The sequence below is a fragment of the Malaya genurostris genome, chromosome 1 (assembly GCF_030247185.1).
Source record: "Malaya genurostris strain Urasoe2022 chromosome 1, Malgen_1.1, whole genome shotgun sequence".
NCBI classification, from domain to species: domain Eukaryota; kingdom Metazoa; phylum Arthropoda; class Insecta; order Diptera; family Culicidae; genus Malaya; species Malaya genurostris.
Genome location: NC_080570.1, coordinates 42,890,445 through 42,916,800, shown reverse-complemented (window position 1 = coordinate 42,916,800; position 26,356 = coordinate 42,890,445). Strand labels below are relative to the sequence as shown.

The 26,356-nt window shown below is 40.2% G+C and overlaps 1 protein-coding gene across 1 annotated transcript; it reads left to right on the top strand.

Moving 5' to 3' along the window:
* The first annotated feature begins 4,439 nt into the window (after positions 1–4,439).
* Positions 4,440–18,968, top strand: LOC131425767 (uncharacterized). Its single transcript, XM_058587915.1, has 3 exons — positions 4,440–4,735; positions 12,026–12,210; positions 18,235–18,968. Exons 1-3 carry the CDS (start codon positions 4,440–4,442, stop codon positions 18,966–18,968), a joined length of 1,215 nt encoding a protein of 404 aa, XP_058443898.1.
* Positions 18,969–26,356: the final 7,388 nt, after the last annotated feature.

Sequence of the window (26,356 nt, the reverse complement as noted above, 5' to 3'; positions counted from 1 at the left end):
AGCTAATCGGACGAAAACCAGTAGTCATAGGAGGAGACTTCAATGCCTGGGCGGTGGAATGGGGCAGCAGAGTAACCAATGCAAGAAGCAGGAAGCTATAGCAAAGTTAGAAGTACGATTGTGTAATGAAGGAAGACGAAAACCTTTAACAAGGACCTCTTTATTGAGGCACTTCGACCGGACGGCGGCGTCGATAATATCGATGCGACCGAACTGAAAAGAAGAATGATGATGGCTTGCGACACCACAATGCTGCGAAAATCGGAGCCAACGAATAGCCGCCGCCCAGCTTACTGGTGGAACGAGACGCTCAGTACGTTACGAGCTGCTTGCCTCAGAGCCAGGAGGCGGGCCCAGAGAGCAAGGACAGAAACAGAAATAGTGGAACGCAAGTCGGCTTTTCGGGAAGCCAGGTCCGCTTTCAAACGGGAGATTAAGCGTAGCAAATCAAATTGCCACAAGAGACTGTGTCGAGAAGCAGACGCCAATCCCTGGGGGGACGCATATCGAGTTGTGGTGGCGAAAATTAAGGGTCCGTCCACCGTAGCTGAGATGTGCCCGAACAAGTTGAAAGAGATCGTGGAGTGTCTCTTCCCGAAGCACGACCCGACTACTTGGCCACCAACACCGTATGGCGAAGAAGAAGCCGACTCTGTTGATCGGCAAATTTCTAACGAAGAGCTTACACAAGCCGCAAAACGACTGAAAGCCAAGAAAGCTCCAGGCCCGGATGGGATACCCAACGTGGCGTTGAAAACCGCGGTTCTGGCGTATCCAGACATGTTCCGAACTGTGTTACAGAAGTGCTTGAACGAAGGCAACTTCCCAGACATGTGGAAGATCCAGAAGCTGGTGTTGCTGCCGAAGCCAGGTAAACCACCGGGTAATCCTGCCTCGTATAGGCCTATTTGCCTGCTGGACACACTTGGGAAACTCCTGGAAAGAATTATTCTCAACAGGTTGATGAAATGCACAGAAGGCGAACGAGGATTGTCGAACATGCAGTTCGGTTTCCGTCAAGGAGTGTCGACGATTGATGCAATCCGGACAGTGCTTGAGAGCGCTGAGAAGGCGTCCAAACAGAAGCGAAGAGGTGACCGATACTGCGCCGTGGTTACAGTGGACGTGAAAAATGCTTTCAACAGTGCCAGCTGGGAGGCCATCGCCACAGCACTACACCGAATGCGGGTCCCAGATTATGTTTGCCGAATCCTAAAGAGCTATTTCCACAATAGAATCCTGGTGTACGATACGAACGAAGGACAGAGGTCAGTGCGAGTGACGGCGGGCGTCCCTCAGGGATCCATTCTCGGTCCGACTCTCTGGAACGCTATGTACAATGGGGTCTTGACACAGAAACTTCCCAGGAAAGTGAAAATCGTGGGCTTCGCGGACGACATATCGTTAACGGTGATGGACGAGTCTCTGGAAGAAGTAGAAGCCTCGGTGACAGAGACGATAAGCACGATTGAGGGCTGGATGAACGGAGTCAAGCTACAAATAGCTCACCACAAAACGGAAGTGTTGTTGGTGAGCAACTGCAAGTCGATCCAGCGTATCGAGATAGATGTAGGGGGACATGCGATTTCAACTAAGCGAGCTCTGAAACTTCTCGGAGTGATGATCGACAACCGGTTGAACTTTAACTGCCATGTCGACTATGCCTGCGAGAAGTCCGCGAAGGCGATAAATGCAATAACGAGGATCATGCCAAATGTCGGTGGCCCGAAAAGCAGCACAAGACGTCTGTTAGCCAGTGTATCTTCGTCAATACTACGGTATGGTGCTCCTGCCTGGGGAACAGCATTGGAAACAAAGAGGAACCCTGAAAAGCTCAACAGAGCATTCCGGCTTATGGTCATACGAGTCACGAGCGCCTACAGGACAATATCGTCGGAAGCAGCAAGCGTTATCGCTGGAATGATCCCAATCTGCATTACCCTGGCGGAGGATATCGAGTGTTATCAGCGTAGAACCACCAGAAACGTGCGAACGATGGTTCGAATCGATTCGATGGCGAAGTGGCAGCAGGAGTGGGACAGTACGGAGAAAGGTAGATGGACTCACCGGCTCATTCCACATCTGTCGCCGTGGATGAATAGACAACACGGAGAGGTAAACTTCTACCTAACGCAGTTTCTATCTGGCCATGGTTGTTTCCGGAAGTATCTGCATCGGTGTGGTCACGCCGCGTCTCCATTTTGTCCGGAGTGTGAGTATGTTGAAGAAACGCCAGAACATGTGATATTCGATTGTCCCCGGTTTGCGGAAGTACGTAGAGAAATGCCTGCTCTAAGGGTGGATAATATATCTGAGGAAATGTGTCGTGAAGAAGGCACTTGGAATGCAGTAAACAAAGTGGTAACACAGATACTCTCGGAGTTGCAGCGAATATGGACAAGGGATCAGCGAGTAAGCGTCGGATCGAGAGAACTTCCTTCGTCGGTGTAGTCTTGATCCGTCGTCGGGGACAAGATGAGTAGACCACGTCATAGCATCGTAAGGATACAAGTATCGAAAACATCGGTTTCGAGAGAACTCCCAGCGTCGGGGAACTCTCTGTCGCGGTAGGCTAGATCCTTCGGCGGGGACTAGTCGAGTAGCCACCACAACACCGACTTGTGTCGTCGGGGCGCCAGCCAACCAGAAGCTATGCTCCAACTGGAATCGCCGGACCGACCTCGGCACTCTCTCGTGTGTCCCGAGTGGTGCAACAGGGGACTCGGTGTCGGGAGAGCCTCTTTCGCCGGGGAACTCTCCGTCGGTGTAGTCTAGATCTTTCATCGGGGATTAGACGAGTAGATCGTGGCGTAGCACCGTTAAGATAGTCGGGGCACCAGTGAACCGGAAGCCATCCTCCAACCGGCATCATTGGATCAACCCAGGCATCCTTACGGTCGGGCCGTAGACGGGTATCGAAAACGTCGGTTTCGGGAGAACTTCCATCGTCGGGGAACTCTCTGTCGGTGTAGGCTAGATCCATCACCGGGGACTAGTTGAGCAGACGCCACAACACCGATTCGAGTCGTCGGGGCATCAGCGAACCGGACGCCATGCTCCAACCGGAATCGCAGAGCAGACCTCGGCACTCCTTCGGGTGTCCCGCGTGGCGTAAAAGGGGAAACTCTCAGTCGATGTAGGCTAGATCCATCGTCGGGGATCAGTTGAGTAGTGCGGTGCGACGTAGCGGCATTGGGTTGTCGAGGCGCCAAAGGTGGATCGAGAGGGATAAAGATAGAAACTCAGGAGCTCATTTTCTCCCAAACGAAGAAGTGCATGAGCACAGCCTCCCCCGAAGTATTGAGCTTAGCTTAGTTCCGGGGGGATCAAGGCAAGATGTCCAAGGTGTTTTAGTGGGTAAGGTTCAGCCAGTCCCACTCGCTGGTTCACAATAGCGGTAGCTTGACAACTACTGAGCGCGTGAACTGGGAAAGTACATAAGTAGGTATTTCACCTTGTAAAAAAAAAAAAAAAAAAAAAAAAAATACATGATACATGATACATGATACATTATACATGATACATGATACATGATACATGATACATGATACATGATACATGATACATGATACATGATACATGATACATGATACATGATACATGATACATGATACATGATACATGATACATGATACATCTTTATAAATGTACACAAAAGGAGCGTCGCGATTCACTTACATTCACAATTCAAATGTAAAGATAATTCTTATCACTAACTTCACAGTTAATTTAGTTGATTACATCGATACAGACGAAAAATTTATGTTTACATGTTAGTAGATGTAATATAGCGTCATTAACGAAAAAATTACGGCATACTGGAATTTACGTCAAGCGTAAATTTCTTTTTTTCTAAGAGTGTAAGTTCTTAAAATAAAAATATATTCAGATTGTAGTTTAGCATTTACGTTCTGTTTACATTGGATTATAGTTTTACCAACCAAAATCGCAATTCGGTTTTGTAGCTTCCGTCACAGGTTGCATAATCAAGCCCAAAACCAAGTTGATCACCATGGCTAAGAGGTGATACCATGGAAACCACCAGAATGGAATTGGATCATAGTTTTGAACTCGCTGCCGTCTCAAGCTGTAACAACGATGGTACGCGGTTTCGGTTGACAGCAGTTTTCCCACGCGACTCGAAAGAGTCCATTGTTTTGTTGTGTACGGTTTTTATTTGACAAAAATTGTAGAGTAAAATCTGTACGCTTCGATGGCTTACAGTTATATATACAACAGCAGCCACCGGCAGGACTTTTAGTTTAATCGGAGAATCCTAACCGCGAGCAAGTTTCGGAACAACCAGACTGGTTGTTTTACGTTTATTAACTTTGTTGAAATTTTGTGTGTTTGAAGTTACTGTGAAGTTCACATGTTAAACAAGAATATTTTCACCGGACTGTTCTCAGTGTCAGTGTCGTAATACACAACGGACGAGTATGATCGTTCCAAAAGTGCATCTGTTTGGTGTGCTTGGTTCGTGGTTGTTAATCGTTGTAATAATCTTCGATAAGCCAGCTTCCGCCGAATTGGCAACGTTCGATTACTGCATCAAAGCGAATCCGTCGGTTGGATTGCTGCAGTGTGCTGGCCAGCAAGCGTTAGCATCCTTACAGTTCCTTGAAGAAGCCAGCAATCTAACGTTGACTAGTGGTTTGCAAATCATCAAGGATGAATCGAATCCCTCAGCGCGGATCTTACCCAATTTCGTCGATCATGATCCGTTGGATTTTCGGTAAGATTCTCTGAAGGGTACAAAATATTTGACAAAATATTGATGAAGTTACCCAAAAGAAATTAAACAAATTAACAAAAAAAAACAAAGCTAACATGTTCCTCTTAACATTAAAACAATTTATATCCCATTCATGTCCGAAAAGTTACCTAAATCATTTGTTGAATTCAGAGCGGACGGTATCCTAAAATCCGTCAGATCATCCCAGAATCAAAGATAGTAGATGCAACCACTTAATAATCTGCGGTAAAAGATTCTCCTCTATTCTTGTTTCAATTCTAAATTCAATTTACCCTCACATTTCTAAACAAACCGTCACTGTGGAACGTAACGGATTAGACCTTCCATTGTCATTGTCGAGTTTAGTCACGAATCAAACTAATGCGATTGAATGTGGTTTCCGTGCTGAATTTCGATACTCTCCAGTCAGTCAATGTGGGTCTGGGTGGCTACGGCGATGGTAGTGTGCAGTTGTTTTTGTTTTAAACCGATAAAATGTCGGTAAAACCACTCCGCATTTCCACTGGCTCCGTTCTACTCTTGCTCTGATCCATCGCTAATTGCTGTAGGATTTATTCTATTACTGCAACCAGCGGCAGGAGATCCGAGCACGGCTCCGAGGAAAGTGGATGGCGTATCGTTCGATGTTTAATTTTGATTTGGCACACTTTCGGATGGGGTTTCCAATTTTAGGCCACTCATTGCGGGTATCAACAGCCAGCTAACGACGGTGAACAGGTGATGCACTGATTTGCTAATGAGGGTAAAAGCGGCGCGGAATAAGGTAACCGAAGCGTGCCGGGAAAATGTGCAATCGATTGCCTTATCGCTGACGGCTTCGCGGTATCCAACTGTTAGTTTTTTTCTTTCTCGGAGCTGTTCGAGGAACGATGATTGGCTGACGGTTGAATCGCAATTGTTTTTTTTTTGGAAAAATTAAAGCAGAATTTCTGCACAGAACAATATTATAACAAAGTCGTCTGCCCCAATTTAGTTTGTTATATTGCTAATACAACTCAAATCTCAAGTATGCTTTATTGCTCCATATAAAATATTTTATATAAATCAATGCGTTGTCAAGTATGGAAAAACTCACTCGCACATTCAACAGTTGCAAAAATGATCTTGGTCAAAGCTTAACTAACTAACCAAACCAGGATTAACGATCAGGAAGGTTATGGTGCCCAGACTGGAAGGAAATAAAACTAGCACTCTGATAAGGTGATAAAGAGTATCGGGAATTTATTTATTTTTTCGTTCATAGAGGCTTTAACCTTAGGGTCATTCGCCTCTTAGGACCAGAAAAACTCTGACTCTATGTTCGTGATTGAGAATCTAACCCCGATATATCCCGTCTCCTGAATATAGCTTCTTAGTATATCTACACTCATTTGTTCTAGCGATACATAATATAAGCTCTAATCTTGCTTGAAAAGGTTTCGTGTACGATGCGTCCGATGTTCGGATTTACTGGATAATGTCTCGTTAGAAACTCAGGAAGCTTGATTGGACAGTTTCGGCCCATCCACCACATAGTTCGAAACTGGCACTAACCCATTTCGATCTTTTTCTAGCATGGATTTCTACACCGGCAAAATTCCGATTCCAGAAATGAGCAAAACTAGTCATGATTTGGGGAAAATAATATATTTTCATGCTATTATAATAAACCATGATTAAAACTTCTCGGATCATGATTAATTTGGACTGATTTCGCTGAAATTTAAATGTAACGCACTTGACGTTGTTGGGTATAACTTCCGGCGCGTTTCTGCTACGATAGTAATTTTTGCAACATAAATTCTGGCGTTATGTTTTGAAATATGAAGATTTCATATTTGAATTAAATGGAATTGTGTGTTTAATGTTTCAAATGATGTACATTTGAATAGCGAAACAGTGGAAAGCACAACGAACTTCTTTTAATCAGAATCATTAACAATTAAAATATTATGTTTTTGAAAAACGGCAACGCCTAAAATAACGTGTTTACTTGAGATCATTGCTCCAGTTTTGATTTTGTGTTTCAGAATTTAAGCACTTAAACGAACTGCTTGAAAAAACACGTGTGAATCGAACCTCTTAAAAATAAACTCTATGTCGAATTCTTGCTTGTGTTGTTATATATATGAAACAAATTAATGTGGTTTCGTAAGATGGTGTTACAAATTCACAATCGAGTTTATTTTTTGGTTTACGCTAGCTCTCGAAATAATAATCTAACAACGGTCACATCAAATATGTAAGAATACATTCAAACAAAATGTAACATTGATGGTTGTCAAATGGAAAACGTAGTCGTACTTAGTCTCATATAATGTCAATTTTCGGTTCATTATCTTTATGGTGTCAATTCTCTATGAGTCGGTGGTTAAAACAACACGATTGTTAAATGAATATGCTTCAGAATCAAGTAAACATTTTCAGTAGTTTTAGCTTTTCAATGTCTGCTTTTTGCTTTATCATTAATCTATTAAGCAATCTATCACATTACTTGAGGCAGAGGGTTCAAAGTGATATCCGGGTAGAAAATTGGAGTTACGAGCTTTGAAAGAAATACATTCCTAAAGTAACGCATTTTCGAACCATGATTAATTTTCATGGGAGAAGAGCTATTGCTCATGGTTTCATGAGAAGTTAAAATTATTGGTTTCATGATTTTTTAATCATGATAGCAGTAACGGATTTCTTTCCGTGTATCATTTTTGTTTGATGCCAAACCTAACCCTAGTTTTGAAGCTAGTTTCGAACCTACACAGCACAAAAATCTTAAAATTGCAGCTGACACAATTCATAAGAACGTAATTCGAAAAATAACTCAATTCTACAAGAATGATTCAAATATTCGTCAAACACACCCAGCTTTTCATGTTTCAGCACTTAAAAATATGTCACAATGCATTGAATATGTGTTATATCAGCTGTTATTTTTGACGCTCGAATATGTCGGTCACAGAAGACGTAGATTTACATGATATTTTCTAGGGGTGTAGTTTTAACGTTGTTGAGCTATTATTTGAGTCAGTTTCGAACCTGGTTTTTATATCAGGTTTGCTCTGTGCGAAACCAACACAGTTTCGTGAAAAGTGTTTGTTAGATGAAAACTACCCTGGGTTAGATTCAGTTTTCTCAAATGAAAACAACATCAGTGATAAAAAAAACAACATTTAGGAAAGACTGCGGAATCAATCACAAAAGTTTTTCACCAATAGGGACTAAAGACTTCTATGAGAGAAGCAATTTGAAGCTAGCCTTAAAGGCAAAGCTAAAACCTTGGTATTACATTCCTGTAGTGAAATTTGACCTTCTGTTTCAACAGACTTCGCGGCCGATTCAGAGTGTACAGAACCATTGCATGGCTAGTACTACGATTCTACTGACACTACGAATCCTTCCAGGTCGGGGCTCGAACTTACGACAACCGGTTTGTAAGACCAGCGTCCTATACATTGAACAACAAATTATAAAATAAAACTGCTTCCACTTTTCTGTATGTTTTACAAAAGGATTTCTTAATTTTCTGCAATTTTGTGAACAGCCTATAAAGACGCTCATTTATGTAAATATTTCAATGTGTATAAAAATTTTAAAGGTTGTTTGGCAAAATGGTCACCAAGTAACAATTCGCCTATAAAGATGCTTTAAGCAGCACAGCAATCGTTTATGGGCTCTTGCGTTCGAGTTTGCGTACAATGGTAATTCATGCACTTCAAATCGAGCACAACGGAGACTCTATGCTTTGCACAACTTAAAAAAATTACAAAGGACACCAAAACTAATGTCAAAATCATTGCTTGAAATTTCTTTGGATATACAGGCATCCAACTTATTTGTGTCTATGCGAAATATGTATTCTAGAATATTTTTTTGAGAGTTCCGTCCCATAATCATGATCATGATTATGATCATCTCGTGTTATCCTCGAATGAGAAGAAGTAGTTCAGTTTCAATTAATATTGATTTTGATAACGGCGCATAAAACAAAAATAAAAGTTTTTTAAGGTATTTTTAAAACAAATTTAAAAAAGTTAAAAAAATAACACCCTTCCAATTTCTCTTATATTTTTACTTATATTATGACCTTTCAGGAACCACATAAGATACATTTATATCGATCTGGCATCTAATTAATATTGATATTTTAAGCATGACTAGTTTTTGATGAAAAAAACAATCATAACTTTTTACTGGTAGCTCATGTGAAAAAGATTGGTTGAGCAAAATTGAGCGCAATGGTTAGTTAAACAACTCTTCTAAAGACAACTTTTCGGTGGAACGTTTCATAAAAAAGTTAGAACAAAAAAAGTGATATTTCAGGAGCCACCCTACTTTTACTCGGGAAAATTGATGTAACTCGATCAAATGAAGAGCTAGAGAGATGCTTTTTCCAGCAAAGTTGTTTGCAATAAAATTTCCTACAACTTTATTGTACAACAAAATCAATTTTGAGTTCAATTAAAAAAGTTAGATTTCAGATTTTAATCTGAATAAGGACTGCTCTAGTAACTTTTTTCATCAAAAGGAGCACCATTTGATCACAAACAACTTTTGTGAAGACACCAACTACAAAAAACTAATATTTAATAGTGAAAATATTTTTGTCACGCTAATTTCCCGTTTCAGACCATAGTGCACTGTGCCTTCTATTGTACAAATACTATCATAGACACATGGGGAGGTATGATATAGGAGCTTGTGAGTTATCTTACCTTTTTATGATCATTAGTTGATATACATGAGGCTTAAAACAAATATCAGAGTTCTTCGAATATAATGTCTAAAAACCTCAACCTTCTAGTAGCAAGATTACCATAAGCGAATTTATTTACAGAGTTTTTTTTTCATAAATACGTTTATTTCATAGGCAATATACATAAGTTTTTCTTCGCCGTGGCATCCACAATACATAGTAGTTTAAACCTAATACATTTCGAATATCATATTAGTATGTTGGTACTCATTAGTTAATCTAAGCACTGTTTTTATCAAGCGAGTTGCTATTTTAAATTACATTGAATAAAATACATTTATTTTGTACATGATCTTATAACTATTTCAGGTTTGTTTGTATCAGTTCACCACTTATATTCAATATCCTATAGTTGGCTATTGGTTCAGAACAAATTGGCTCAAATGGCACGTTCCCCTTGATATTTGGAGATTTGTGCCTAATTGGGCTATTGGTTGAACTCATGGAAGAGAAAACAGTCTAACATAAAATAAAATTTAAATTGGAACTCCAATGGATTTAATGAAATGATAAAGAAGTTTCATGTATGGAAGGTCACGACAAGCAAGAATGTCGCGAACTGGGACATTGGATAGTCTACCTTGGGTACGCAAAGAATTTATTAGTTGAGATCTGACATCACGAAACTCCACGCATGTCCAAACAACATGGTCAATATCGCGGTAACCTTCGCCACAAACACAATGATTAGTCTTGGAAAGTCCAATTCGAAGGAGATGTGCATCTAACGTGTAGTGATTGGACATGAGTCTGGACATCACACGAATGAAATCTCTACTCACATCCAGTCCCCTGAACCATGCCTTTGTCGATATTTTAGGAATAATTGAGTGCATCCACCGACCCAGATCATCTTTATCCCAAGAAGCTTGCCAGCTGGCAAGTGTTCTTTGGCGAGACGCGCTATAGAATTCGTTGAAAGCAATCGGTCTCTCATAAATTTCACCCTCAATAGCACCACGTTTGGCTAAAATATCGGCTCTTTCATTGCCTGGAATGGAGCAATGAGCCGGAACCCAAACTATTGTGATTTGATAATTATTATTCAATATGACGTTCAGGCACTGTTTTATTTTGCCCAAGAAAAAAGGTTCATTTTTGCAAGCAGCGTTTGAGCGAATAGCTTCAATTGCACTCAGACTATCTGTGAAAAGAAAATAATGGTTTGGAGATAACGTGACGATTACACTCAAACTATAATGAACTGCTGCTAACTCTGCTATATAAACAGATGCAGGTTCTTGAAGCTTAAATGAGACCGAAACATTATTGTTGAATATACCAAACCCAGTAGCCTCTTCAATTCGTGATCCGTCCGTGTAAAATATTTTCTCAGAGTCAATGTGCCTGAACTTACTTGTAAATATTTTTGGGATTTCCATCGAGCGTAGGTGTTCCGGGATTCCACGCACTTCGCGCTGCATGGATGTGTCGAAAAATAAAGTTGAGTCAGGGACAGTATTTACAGAGTTCAAATGAATACTTCCCGACAAGAGCATGAAGATTTGTCGTTGTCTGTACAATATTCAAGCAGTATTTTTTTCATTTTCCAAAAAGTAACTAGTCGGATTAACATTTATTTGTTTTCGTTTTATCTTTGTCAGATTCATTCTCAATGGCCATAATTCATTCGACCAATGTTGAAACTGATTCTATGTACTGAACTTGATAAAGTTGTCTTTCACTCAAGATTCCCTTTATCGTTCAAAATACCCACATGCACATCAGCGTTATTTTTAACAAAAGCATCACAGATGGCTTCATTCCTCCAAGTCAAACATCCTAATCTAAAAAGGATTCTGATTCGGGAATTTAGATTTTCCCTGAAATTTTTCGCGGTTGAATAACATCTTCTGAACGGTTGTTGACGAAAAGTCCAACTCTGAAATGTTTGTTGTCGTGTATTTCCTTTCTCAGCTTCTACTAACGAGTTACTGATAATTCTTTCAATCCCCAACTATGTGGAATTTAATATTAGCAGTTGCAGAAATAACCTATCGGGTTTTCTTGCAGGTAAAATTTCGAATGAAAAAAATTTTCGCCGTTTTCATTTCGCATGCCATTTTGTTCAATTGTTTTCATCATTTGATTTGTTCTACTTTATTCGATTCTTCAACATTAAATGAACATCATTACAGCCATTGAACATCGCCGTAAGGATGCTTCAAATTAATTATTGGTTCCATTTGAAATGGTAAACAAAGGTGAAAATTGCACTTCGTTAAATCATGAATGCATCATTAACCACCCAAAAGCATTATAAGTTCCTCGGAATCATACAATTCCGGTATCATTTCACTCAATTAGTCCTCATCAAGCAACAATCTCGCGTAAGAGGAAGCCATTACGAAAGCATAAGCATATAGCTGTTATACTCCCAGCCATCATCTAGTTAACGTATGTTCGCAACGACAGTAATTTACACTTTACTTCATGATTCCTATTAGTCATACCTCGCGGAACAATGTAATTTAAGAATAAAAAATCTCAATCCGCTTTAAACTCCATTACTGCATGTATTTCATTTTCCCACCCAACAGAGGAATCCTGGAGAATGCCGGAGCCATGATTTCGCAACGACAGCTTCTCTGGGATATGGGCATCATTTACCCAGGGTTGAAGCTCAAACTGGGACCGTCGCTGGGAGCTGCCGGGGTGCTGGAATTCGTGTTGGATCCGAGCACACGTAACGGCGAGCGGTCGTACTTCGAGGAAAAATCAACAGGTAAGCGGTGCAGCAGCAAGCTGTAAAGCACATTTTGAGCAACGGGCGAAAAGCTTCGCCGGTGAGTTTGGCGAAAAGTGAGCACCGAGAGAAAGTCGAGAAATACTTTCGCTATTCATGGTAGCAATGTTTTGAGGGAAGATGGCAGAAAGATAAAAGAGAGCTTTCGAGTTTCTATAACCGAGCGGTCCAGCTCTTGAAATAAAAGGGTGTCTTGATTTGTACGAAAGGAAATAAAAAGTTCAATTATTAGCTATTTTAGTATGTTATATTACTATGGCATTTTCCTACAAAATACAAGATTAACAAATCCCAATTGTGAAATAAAATTATAACAACCATAAAAATTACATTGTTCGTTTCTGAAAAATTGTTTGTTTTAAAAACACACAATCAAAACAATCAAAATAGCTTGATAGAGTGCCTTGATTTAATCACTAAAATGAATACATGATTTCAACGCAAATATAGGTATTAACGCAAATTTCAGCATTCCGATCTTTACATTACCTAGAGTAACACCACTTCCATTCACCTCAGCTCCACTGTTCATCTGATACCATCTAAAACCATAAGTTAGAGTGAGCTCTGCTATCTCCCTTAGATCCATTGACAATTCAGAGAATCGTTTAGATTTTTTACGAATAACAATTTTCTAAGTACGAAATCGCAAGAAAATTAAAACAACAGTTTATGCGAGGAAAAGTTATTGATGAAAAACGTAATGGTTTTAACATTAATAGCAAACTCACTTAAGCCCTGTTTTCTGTATCAGTTTAGTTTATTGCAACCGTGATTAAATTTTTCTAGAAAGTAGATATACAAGGTGAGATGAAAAAACTGCAACAAAGTAAAACGCCATAATTTTTTCATTTTTTTTTTAAATTTTATTGAATGAAAGCAAAAAATGTCGGAAATAACATCAAATTTGAGAATCGGTTTAGATTTGTTCGAATTGGCCACCTTTGGCACGAACTATGGCCTTCAAACGGCCAATGAAACCATCACACGCTGCCCGAAAGTGGCTCTGCGGTATTTTGTCCCATTCTCGGCGAAGCGCTTGCTTGAGATGATCGACACTTTGGTATTTTTTAGTGCCAACCTTGCTTTCCAAAATACCCCAGGCACAATAGTCCAACGGATTGGCATCCGGAGATTTTGGTGGCCATTGTGCGGTGGAAATGAAGCGAGGAACCTCATTTCTTAACCATTCTTGGGTGGCGCGTGCTGAGTGCGATGGTGCTGAGTTCTGTTGGAATGTCCAAGGTCTGCGGCCGAAATATTTGCGTGCCCAGGGCTTCAGAACTCCCTCCAAAATATTTTCGCGATAGATTTGCGCATTTATTTTGACCCCACGGTCGATGAATACGAGCGGCGAGCGACCATCGGCTGTTATGGCGGCCCACACCATCACCATGGCCGGCTTTTGAGTTCTGGTGGCCAACCGAAGTTGCAAATTTTCAGCTGACCTCTCTGGCCAGTAAACACGATCATTTTGTTTGTTTACAAACTGCTGGATAACGAATGGTTTCTCATCGGAGAAAACCAAATTCGGCAGTTCACCACTTTCGGCCAAGCGAAGCAACTCTTTAGCTTTTTCGAGTCTAACTTTTTTTTGCGCATCAGTAAGATCTTGCACTTTTTGGAACTTCAATGGCTTTAGTCCAAGCTCATTTTTCAATATTTGCCGAATGGCATATTGCGATATGTTCAGCTCACGAGCCATTTTTCGGCCACTGCGACGCGGATTTCGTTCAATTCGCTTCTTCACTTTTCGAACCATTTCTGCCGATGTTGCTGTTTTTTTTCGTCCACTTCCTTGACGTCGGGCTACGCTACCAGTATCACGGTAACGAGCGATGGTACGAGACACAAAAGATTTATTCACTTTTAAATGCTGGAGGGCTCTAACGATAGCCACTTGTGGTTTTCCAGCCAAATGCAAAGCAATCACACTATCACACTTGAATTCCATCACAAATAACTTTTTTTCTGAAAAATTCCCACCAAAATGCTTTTGTGCGCTTGTAAATAATATAATGAGCTGTCACTAGAATAAATCTGACAGCTGTGGGACGAGCGGTTTAGAAATGACAGCAGTCTGAAGTTGGTTGCAGTTTTTTCATCTCACCTTGTACTTCATCTGAACTCTGGGATTATAGTTTCCCTAGAACAATGCCATCAAAAACGGTCGATATGTTTAAAATGTGTTTTCGTGTTCAACTCGTACTGCAATATTTGGTAATATTTTCGCTTATTTGGCGCAATTAGTTTTTTTCTGGAAATCGTTTTATTGAACGCATTTTAAGCATCTTAAACACTCACAGTATTTCAAAATCGTTAACATGTCATCTGCAATATTTTAAATGATTTGTTTGTAATTTTGTTTACTCCTAATTACTAAATCGATGCTCTGTTTTTTTTATTGCTGATTTGTCTTGTCAAATAAACTTCATCCTCTATGCAACTTGCTTTTCAAATTATAAACCGCATTAAGCTTCAATTTTTAAAAGTAAAAGCTTTAACATTATGGTCATTTGCCTCTCGAATGAAGTTTCATGACCATATGTGCGGAGATGGTAATCGCACCCTGTCAAATATCAAACAAAAATACTGCAAGTATTTAAATAAAACCTCTTGTGAAATGTGAAATATAAACGATGCCGCGGTCAAAAAATCATTAAACAAAGAAGTGTACATCGGTGAAACTTTACCAAAAAGTTACATTGTGATTATTTTTTATACAGACTTATGAAACTCCAGCACATAAATTTCCTTGTCGATAGTCCCGGAAGCGATAAAAATGCCGATCTGCCAGCCACAGGAACGTGGCTGACTTTTTGTCAGATTTTTTGCTCGATAGGCGGTTGCAGACGGAACTTCCAGCAGACATCCCGAAAAAAAAGATTGAATTTCCGTTTGAAACAGCAGGCCTCTCTTTTCGACGTTTCCACAACCTGTAGTTTTCCATTTAACCTCGGTGCAGCTATCCCGGCTGTCGACAATTGTCCTCCGAAAACAGTTGATTTGTGCGCTTTCATTCATTTCGGCGAGTAAGTAGTTAGAATTTTTGCGATTTAGTGTGTTCCCATTAGTGTTTCCCCGAATATGTCAGTCTCAGAAGATGAAGCTTCCCGCAAATTACAAGTATTTTTAAATCAAACCGTGTTAGAAGACCTTTCAGTATTTTAAGGAGCGTGTAATTTCGTCGATGGTCGTTCCACCGAAAAGAGTTTCGCCGAATGGTCATTTCTCCGAGAGTCATTTCACCGAAAGGGTTATTTCGAATATATTACATTAATAATTTGAATGATATGGAATGATGGGGTGCAGCATAAAGCCGCTGTGGAAGCTGAGTTTGCCGTCAACCCGCCGTCGGAATCGGCGGCCTCTTGCATACAAACCTTTAACCGCCTCGTTTGCCCGGTCTACTCAAAGCTAGGTTTTTTTTAACGAGCGGTAGCGTATCCCAGAAAGTGTGGACGCAACCAAAAACCGCTGCCATTTCGCAATGGTTCAGAATCTGTCAATTTTTATGGCTGCGTCCTGTTGTTTACACTCTTCTCTAACCACTTGTACAGTTGTTTATTCGTTTTCATTAGTTTGTTTCGAAATGCGTGGACTTTCAGCAGAACAACGTCGAAAAATTGTGTACAAATGGTGCACAGAAGGCGGACTGTCACTGAGAAAGATAGCAAAAATGGAAGGAGTAAGTGAAAAAGCCGTGCAAAATGCAATCAGTAAATTCGGTGAGGATAACACCTTTGAGGATAAACCGAAAACGGGTCGAAAAAAGGTCCTGCTAACCCTCAGTTGGATAAACGTATACTGAAGGCGTTCGAGCAAAAGAAGGAGGTTTCAGTTCGGGATGTGGCCAACAAAGTGGGCACTTCGAAGTCAAATGTTCTTCATGCTGAAGAACGTTTGAATCTTCGAACATATAAGAAGCAGAAACAACCGAAACGTAGTCCGAAACAAGAAGCATCGATCAGGCCGAGGGTTCGAAAGCTGTACAATACGATTCTTGCTAGAAATTTGAACTGCATAATCATGGACGACGAAACCTACGCGAAATTCGATAACAAATCCTTGCCGGGACCACAATATTATACGGTGCGAGAAGGGCAAGTGTTAAACCAGTCCGAGACATCTATTGAAGTCGAAAATTTGGTAAGAAAGCTATGGTCTGGCAAGCAATTTGTGGCTGCGATAAGATTTCAAAATGTCACTTTCGTCCCAAAAGACATGAATTCACCAAATTGCCCACAACTTCGACCAATTGAGGAATTTTGAGCGTTAACGAAGGCACATCTTAGGAAACATGTCTCGGCAGCCGAAACCATTCAACAGTTCGAAAAAGATTGGAAAAAAGTGTCAAAACTTGTCGCCAAGAAGTCTAAACGAAATTTAATGAGGAACGTTCGCAAGAAGGTGCGCCAGCTAGTCTACAATGGCTAAGTAGGACATGTTGAAAATAATATCTTGCTGTTGTAGTCTACTATTATCAGTATATCGAATAAAATTTGAATACCTAAGACTTGTTAATTATTTACAGCGAAATCAAAGTGCGTCCATACTTTCTGGAACAGTCTGTATAACAAATTATAAAGCAAAAATATGATTTTTTTTTAATGTTGAACCCTGCGCGCTCCCTTGAGTAATGAATTGTTTCTATTGATTTTAAAGACAAAAAACTTAAAACGCGTTTTTCTCGCAAGCTAGTCCGTGTTCATCGTCATTCAAAAACTACTGAACCATTTTTTTTTCAAATTTCGCACACACTTTCTACATATAAAAACCAGACCCCAACGTTTTCTTTTTCGTTGTTTGTTATTTTGGGGAGATTTTACAGTTACAAAAATGGCGGTTTTTTTTCGTGAAAAAACGTAGTTTTCACTTTGAACAACTAGCAAACATTCAAAAAAATTTAAATAAATCAAACTGAAACGTTGGGGTCTAGGAAAACTTCTACTCTAACTATGGTGCTTTGATGTGTTCACTTCTGATGAGTTTGCGCTGAGATACAGTGGACACCGCAAATCATGATTTTTAAAAAGTGTCCTCAAAAATACCTCCTCACTGACTTATTTCTCAACATTTTTCCACGAAAAAAATACAAAATGTTATTCGAATGATGCTTTTTATCATGCAAAACATTCGTATTATTTTTGTTGAACGGTAGTTCTGAAAAAAATCGCAAATATCATAATTCAGCTCCCCGCCCCCCTTAAATCGTTGCCATATTGCCTAGAATACAAAGGCAATCTTTGGAAATCAAATTGTCTTTTTCAGCACACCAAATTCTTAAGCGGTCAAACAAATCAATTAATGTCTATACACATCTCGAATGCAGTTCTACGTCAATCTCACGGCTATGTCTCTGGCCTTAGCTACTCCTAGTTTTTTTCTAAACAGATTGCTTTAATTCCCTCCATGGTAAGTGCCTTGGGCCACAACTATGTTATCGTTAATGTATTGTCATAATTGAATTTATAATTGTTTCAATTGAAAAAAAATTAAAACTGCTGGTCATTGTAAAGAAAAAAAAATGTTGAGGAGGTAATCACTCACAGATTCATATTTTTATTAGAAGAAATATCGCAAGTAAAAAGAGAAAAATGAAGTGAAATTGGTTTCTACACATGACGCAATACATTCATCTAGCAATTTTCACTGATTTTCAAGGTCTTGTTACGTTTTTTGTTCGAAACGACACATTTCGGGGCCGTTGCTGATTCTTTCTCTTTTCTCTCTGTTCATGAGCATTGTTTGTGCATTCTAATATCTGTGGTTATTAAACAATGACATCTGTACAATCATATTCTGTTATATTCAGTTGTATTATTTTCTGCAAAACAAGAAAGAAATTTACATTGTGTCAATTTAATGGTAAAAAGGTCACTTCCCCTACAATGAAGAAAGTACCACACTTTCACTCAATGACCAAAGCGAAAGCTTTTCAACTTGCACACAACATCTTACCATAAAACTAATCGTTCATTTTCTTCCACTCGTCCATTATAGCACGCATTTTGACACGGAACTTCATCGTTCCGTTTCTGCTCGGGCTCAAGTTCAACCTGGCCACGCTGCTGCCGCTGGTGTTCGGCGGTTTGATACTGTTGAGCAAGAAAGCTCTGATACTGGGTAAAATAGCTCTGTTCGTGTCGGGTTTGTTCGGCTACGGAAGTCTCTATACGCCTGGAATCGGCTATGGATTCGCTTCACCGGGGCTCGGGGCTGGCTTCGGTGGTTTCCCGTACAAGCCGTACCGGTACAGTGATGCCCTTAGCGATAAACCGGACTGGAGTGGACAGCATCAGCATTATCAGCACAGCCCTCCCAGCCATCAAAGCGACGGTGGCTATCATCACCACGAGAGTCACTTACAAAGCGATGACAGCACCGGTGGCGGCTATACCTCTTTCGGTAAGAAAACGGACAAATTTCTTAACTTGGACGAACGGTTGGAGCCGCAAGCTTCCAGTATGGTAGATAAATTTTACGAGTTCGAAAAGCAGCAGATGATGAACGACCGAACGTCGAGATTATTCGAGAGAAAATTCTACGAAGCCAACCAAGAGAAGCTGGGCGATGGCGGTGGAGGTGCCAGTGGGAATGCGCCTAGTTCTAGTGAATTACCGAAAGGAGATGGTTACACGTTTGTGACTGCTACCGCTACCGACAGTGGAGATCGAAATGGACGATCACTTCCGATGGACGGTGGATACAGGAATTTCGCTTGGAGCGAAGCATGATTGATTCGCGTATTCTAAGGTTCAAAAGCACGTTTTAATTTATGCCAAATATTTATTACCAAATGAAATGATTTAGATTTAACATCGAAACAAGATGATTGCCAATAAAGGTTTGTTGTGTTTTCAGATTTATTTCCAACTTTCCAACTTTCGCATTCGCAGCCCTCTTAATCAGGTTACTAAGCCAGCCAGCGATCCAACAGATGCATAGAAATTGAAAGTAAAAAATGTAGGACTCCCGGGTTTAATCGCTCTGCTGAATTAATTCAACTAACAGCACCCATACTAGAGAAGTGCCCCAAAGGCGTTTCTGCTACGAATTAAGTTCCGCATGTATAATATATATGAACACATGTACCGGTGATTACCTACCTTTCTTCTATGCTCGCTGGATAATGAAAATTTCATTATTTACTACTGCACGGTAGAACGGCTCATCAAAGGGAACAACAATTTTCCGTCTGGTGAATTTGAACTTGAAACTCTCTCCGTTGAAATGTTAGTATGATACTTATCTGTACCTTTCATATTTTTGACTGTTTGATCTAGCTTTCATATTTTTGGCAATTATTCCGAAATGACAATTATTCGGGTAATTAGAACAAGACCTCTTCTGTTCGTTTGAACTCTATAAAAGATGAACATAACGAAAGGCTCAAAGCATTCGACAGATCAAATTGGTTCGAGTGAAACATGTGGTGCTCTTTAATATTCAGATAAAATGAATCTACTGCTGGTTGTCGTGGTACTGGGAAGTGCAGTTTTACCCGCGGAATCAATGGTGATCAGTGCATCCGAGACGGGGCGAAATTCGAATCCGTCACTAACAATACTGACCAACTTTCGGAACTGTTTCGGTTCGATCGGTTTTATGGACTGCGTGAAAAGTGTTGCGGTGCGAAGTTTAAACAACGCTATCAATAGCAATGTGACTGTTCGAGTGACGCGGTTTTTAGTGATCAAGAAAAATCCTGCCTTCACCGAGATTCAAGTCGACGAACGAACTCCGCACAGTTGGAGTACGATCCTTGGAAAGATTGGTGATTTCATCAACTCCAGAGCCATCCAACTCGTGCTGTCGACTCCCGATGGACGTGGGCTGATTCCGCACCCACTGCTGCTGGAAGGCCGCGGGAAAAAGCACAAACACAAGCAGCATGGCGGAATGTACATGATGGGCGGGGTGGCCTTCATGGCGATGATGGCTCAGTTGGTGCTAGGCAAGGTCGCCCTGCTGGCGGCAGTCGCTTTGATTATGGCCAAAATAGCCCTCATCTTTTCTACTTTGGTAACTAGTCTCGGTTACATTTATCGTTCGTTGCTGGCGTCCTCGCATGGTCATCACCGCTAAGAAAAAGGACGCTTTGCTGCTGCATTGGCCCGCAAAGTATTAACGAATTGTTTTATTTTTGTCGTGAAATCTCGTTTCAGAACGGATTCAAAAAAGCAGCCAGCGGCAGTGGGGGCGGATCGGAACATGTGGTCTACGAACACTCCGGCCACGGATCCGGTGGTGGCGGTGGAACTGGCTGGCAACGAAGCATCGACCCCCCGAAGCGAACGGGGAGTGATGGGGCGGATCAACAGTATGAGGATGACAGTTTACCGTACCGAAGATGGCGATCAGGTTACGACTATCGGGATCCTCTCGACGGAGCATGAGAAATTATGGTCCCGCATGACAGGAGAAATGAAGTAGATGATTGATGGCAACACTGGTGCACGTTTAAATATTTGTCGTTGTCACTGTAAAGAGATTCAGTGTTAATTGAGAGGCACTAACAAATTATATGATATTCATAACTTGATAACGAATTGTTAATAAAAGTGTGAAGATAGTTATTAGATAATTTGAATCATAAAAATTATCTAACTGTTTGAATCTTTTGACAAAACACATTAATACTGAAAATCATAGGCCTAGGAATTAAGCATCAAAGTAAAAACAACTTAACAAAAATCGAAATTTTAATTACGGAAATTGTGATCGATGTTATCAGGTCTTTTTATCTTGTACAATCGTTACGTCGTTTCTCTGAGATCCTATCGCTCTAATAATCTCCTCCAATTGCATACATCTAGCGAGTGTGAAGTTAAATAGTCTTCTGATTCCTTACTCAACATCGCTGTTTCATTATTATAGCTATTGTTGTATTACTTCAATAGCTCCAGTATGTCAAAGATATTATTTGTTTTTTTTTTTAAACTAGAGCGATCACATTCTGCAGTCAAAAAATACAAATTGGTGTTTGTTGTTTTGTATTCTTTATTGTCTTCGATTGGAGTTAACCAAACGTAAAGCAGGACCGTGAAGCGTTGCCATGAGAATTATTTGCGGAACGTACAACGTAAACTAAAGTCGGATCCTAACAAATTCTGAAGCTATATCAACGAACAAAGGAACAAATCTGAGCTACCTTCGTCAATGCGTTACGGAGAGTTCGCAGGTTCGAGTCAGCAGTCTGTTATTTTCCCAGTTTGTCAGTTATTTTCCCAGAAGCTTGTTTGTCAGTTATTTTCCCAGAAGCTTGTTAGTGTTTTTTTTTCTAATGAAAAATTGTAGCCACATCAAGTATCCCTTGCGGTGCAAAATATGCCATTTCTATATTTCTATATCAGTCCTTAAATGCGATCAATTTGAATGAAAACACTGTTCTGTTGGCAATCAGTAAAACAAAGGCTAGCGCCTTTTTAGGGTCAGATGGTATGCCGGCGATTATTCTGCGAAAATTTTCTGCCAGTTTAGCTGCCTCTGAAGTCTTTGTTCCACAAGTTGCTAACTTTTATGTTTCCAGTTCATAAAAAAGGTAATAAATAACTTGTCGACAACTTGGTGCTTGGAATGGCACTGAGAAATGTAATCCCAGCTGTAAGTAGCTTTTTGAAATGATCGTTCTTGAGCCAATTTTCAACCATTGTACGCAGTACATTGTACAGACTCAACATGGATTTATACCAAAACGATCTACCGCTACAAATCTGCTATCAAATTATGTTACAAATTCTATGTCTGTTGGTTATCAAACAGACGTCACTTACATGGATCTCTCGGCAGCCTTCGATAAAATAAATCACACTATCGCCATTGCTAAATGTATGTAACACATGGATCAATAAGTCCCGAGACAATGGAGACAACATTTTATTTACAAAATTTTTTTTTATTCATCAACATATTCACCTTTGAGGGTGATACAATGTTTCCAACGTTTTTCCAATTTGTCAATACCATGTTTATAAAAATAATTATCTTTCGCTTCAAAACAAGCTTCAGTTTCAGCGATGACCTCCTCATTTGAGCCAAATCTTTTTCCCTGGAGCATTTTTTTAAGATCAGCAAAGAGCCAGTACTCACTGGGGGCTAAATCTGGCGAGTATGGGGTGGGGAAGCAGATCAAAGCCCAATTCGTCCAATTTCGAAATTGTTTTTATCGACTTGTGGCAGGGTGCATTGTCTTGATGAAAAAAGATTTTTTTCTCTGCATGTGCGGTCGTTCTTTTGCGATTTCCTCCTTCAAACGCACCAGTAAGTCAATATAATAATCACTGTTGATCGATTTACCTTTTTCGATGTAGTCAATGAAAATCACGCCATGCGTATCCCACAAAACTGACGCCATGATTTTGCGTTTTCGGATTGTTTTATCAAAACACGAAACTCGTTTTTTTTTTTCCATTTTTTAAACAAACTACAAAACGACTTTACTCCACGTCTGTCATTGATATTCCATCAAATTTTCAGCTTGATAACTGGACATTTGTAAAAGTTACGCTGTATCGAGTACATCTGCGATTGTACGTGTCCTCGATTATGGAATATGAAATTGAATTTGCAACAACGACTTTGCATTAAATTTTGCGTTTAAAACGGTTTCAATGGTGCTACGACATTGCATATGTTAGAAAAGTGTTTTGGCAACGATACTCTGAAGAAAACAGTCTTTTATCAGTTGCACGAACGTTTCAAAAGTGACTGTGAGTCTGTGAATGATGATGAGAGTAGCAGTAGGCCGTCGACATCGTTTTCATTGAGTACAAGGGTGTTGAGTATCATGAATTCCTTTCACAAGGCCAGACCGTCAACAAGGATTATTATTTGGGCGTTATGAGACGTTTTCGTTAAGCAATTTGCCGAAAAAGACCAGATTTTTGGCCAAACAAATCATGGATCTTGCACCACGATAACGGACCGTTACGTCAAGCGTTTCGATGAAGTCCTTGCATAGGAAGTATTGGCGTTGACTAGGTCGACATTCTAAACCTAGGGCCGCCGAGAGGGAAGAAGAAAAGAGAGGGATCCCCCCTGGCCCGGATTTTTTCAAAGAGCCCGGAAATTTGAAGATTCAGAAATTTTTTTTTTTCATCCTTCATCACAAAACAAAATATCAAAATTCGAAACAAATTTAGCTTGCGAATTATATTGTTGAAACAATGTACTTAAAAATCTCTTGAAACGATGATATTCCAATGCTCAAAATGTTTTTTAATTCTCATGTTTAGGGGCCTGTAATATTGCAGTCCCCCGGGGCCCGAATTTTCTCTCGGCAGCCCTGTCTAAACTCTATAATGAGTCTGACCACAATAAACCAGCAAAATAACCGCTTCAAATTAATGTTTCACGGCTGGCAAACTCGATATTACCGATGATGGTGATAACTATGGAAGCCTCGGGGCGACAAGAGAGTGAAAACGGCAAAAAAAAAATGTCAACACAGTTACTGCAAAGTTGGCCGCAGGTCGCAAAATGTGTGGGAAAATGGCATTCTAATAATGCACGGTGCAAAATTTTTACTGATGCCGTTGCTGACAACCGGAACAGACGTGTAATAACACATGTGTGTCGTCTTTCAATGGGTTGGCTACGATGCAGTCGAAAACTGTGCACGTTTTATTTTTTTTTTAAACTTTGTATTGTCAAAATGTGGGAAAACGAACGTAGCTGTAGAGAATCTTCACGGGACGAGGTGTACAATACAAAATAGGTATTCATGTTTTTTTTTGCAGAAAGCACTGGTGATTTACAATTATATAATATGTTATGCTGCCTTTAATAGGTATGTACGAGTCGTGACTACGGAAAATCGCTAAATCCATCTCTCAACTACGACCCGCCTGGAAGAGATTCAATGCACTCGATGTTCACTACCGGTTTGGAAAGATCAAAGCAATAATCGCAAAACTAAATCCCGAAATGTCAATTCCGACCAGACGAGCTTAAGCCGCTGTCCCGGGCGCTACATCACTGCAAAACTGGAAGCGGTCTATTTGTGATCTATCGACGATCGCACATTTCTCCCTTCAAACCTGCTGAGGATGGAGTAACGATCGAATCCAGCGGTTCGCAAATACTTTCAATTTTTCCTTTCATCCACAGCAATCGTCAACATAATCGTGAAAAGCATAAAAATGCATCGTTGTGCACATAAAAAGTGAAAGAAATGCTACAGCAATCGTTCGTACTTTTGCCGAGCTGCCACCGTCGTAGCCGCGGATTGTTATTAAATATCCTCCCCACCCCTTTCGTGAGACCACACGGCGGTTTTCCAAAGTCCTCCAATGCCTACACTGGCCCAGGTTTGGCGAGCTAAAGGTTGACTCGGATCACGACTCCTTTCGGCTGTCTTGCGGAAGAAAGTCGAAACTATTACGGAACGGGATGCGATTGCCTAACGATCAACCACCGAGAAGTGATGCTACCAATAGTGTCCGGTTTGTGGAAAGTTTTTCCCTTCTCGTTACGTGGCCAATTTCAATAATAATTGGAATGAACGTTTCGAAGAAAATGCGAAATTATCTAACGACTGACAAAATGGGTCGACTTTGCTATTCAATCATTCTGAATGTAGGTATGAGTAATTAGTTTTCGGTATCATTTTTAATTTTTTTTTAGTGGCATTTTATCATCAATTATTGGACTCATGGTAGGATTGGTAAAAAAGTTTTGTAGATATAAGGAGTATTTTCAGATTTCCAGTAGTGTTGGCAAGAATTTATGTTCGGTTTGAATACAGATACTTTTTGATTTGAGTGTTGAAAGGTATAAACATATCAATATTTTTCGCAGGACCAATAAGACTAAAATGTTCACTCTTGAAATAAATCCCAATCTTGATAATCGTAGTTTTTTTCTGAAAATAATTTAGAACAACCTGTTTGCGCTATAGACTTAGGATCGTTAGGATCGTCGGGGCGCCCTCATCCAACCGGACCGATCCCGGCATCCTGACGTAGGCATTTGTGTAGGCTGGATCATTCATCGGGAACTAGTAGAGTAACTACTACCAGAACCAATAAAAGTCATTTTCATGGACAAAAAATAAATCTCACTCTCAGCTCCGCTTGCAAATTAGTCAACGACACATGCGGAATAGTAGTTTCAAAATTGTGTCTTTCCTTTCGTTCACTTTTTCATCCGTTTTCGGCGAACGATAAACTATGCAGCATCGATACTCAACCAAACCTTCTAGAATAGAAAATGACAGAATCGACCCGTTGGTGTTCGTATCTATAGTAGTTTTGGTTTTCTAAGAGTTCTGATTTATCATATTTTTAACACAATTTATAGTCAAATTTTAAAGATTTTTGAATTTGACATTGGTTCCGTATTGTCATAAAGAAACGAGTGACGTTGACATTGATACTCTCTTTTGTTGAAGTGAACGAAAATGTCTCGTCTCTCATCGTGTGTTTTGAATGCGATCATTTACGAATGAGACAGTGAACAAAAGAAGATGAGAAAGTTGGATTGGATTCTTTCATTGAAAATATGTGACAATTTTTAACTCTGATTACAGGGTCCGGCACTCGAAGTGTAACCAACTTCAGACCTTCGAGCCTGGCGTCAAGGTAAATGCGACATATTATCGGGAAAGTATTCTGGAGGTTGCTTTGAAGCCGTGGGCAGACAAACATTTCGGTGGCAGACCATGGACGTTTCAGCAGGACTCGGCACCGTCTCACAAAGCTCGAGTGAACCAAGAATGGCTGAAAAACAACGTTCCGAACTTCATCACGTCCACACAATGGCTCTCGAATTCACCAGATGCGAATCCAATGGATTATTCTCTTTGGGCCATTTTGGAGAGCAAAGTCCGAACTAAAAAGTTATTGTCCGCGAGTGGGCCAAAATACACCTGCAAGTCACATTCAGGCAGCTTGCGATTCGTTTTTTGACCGTCTCAAGGCCATAGTCAAGGCAAAAGGTGGTCATATCGAGCAAAAGTGAATTGATTCTGAATTTTGTATTATTTTTACACATTTTGTACTTTGAATTAAGTAAAAGTAATATTCCAAACTGAATTTATGGCCTTTTAATTGGTTACACTTCGAGTGCCGGACCCTGTACATAGGTTTCAAGTCGTCAAGGCGCCAACTAACCGGAAACCATC

Excerpts from the sequence above, each read along its gene's own strand:
- LOC131425767 (XM_058587915.1), top strand. The coding sequence starts at position 4,440 with ATGATCGTTCCAAAAGTGCATCTGTTTGGTGTGCTTGGTTCGTGGTTG. Across the intron at positions 4,736-12,025 it reads CATGATCCGTTGGATTTTCG|AGGAATCCTGGAGAATGCCG; the intron begins GTAAGATTCTCT and ends CCCACCCAACAG. Across the intron at positions 12,211-18,234 it reads CTTCGAGGAAAAATCAACAG|CACGCATTTTGACACGGAAC; the intron begins GTAAGCGGTGCA and ends CGTCCATTATAG.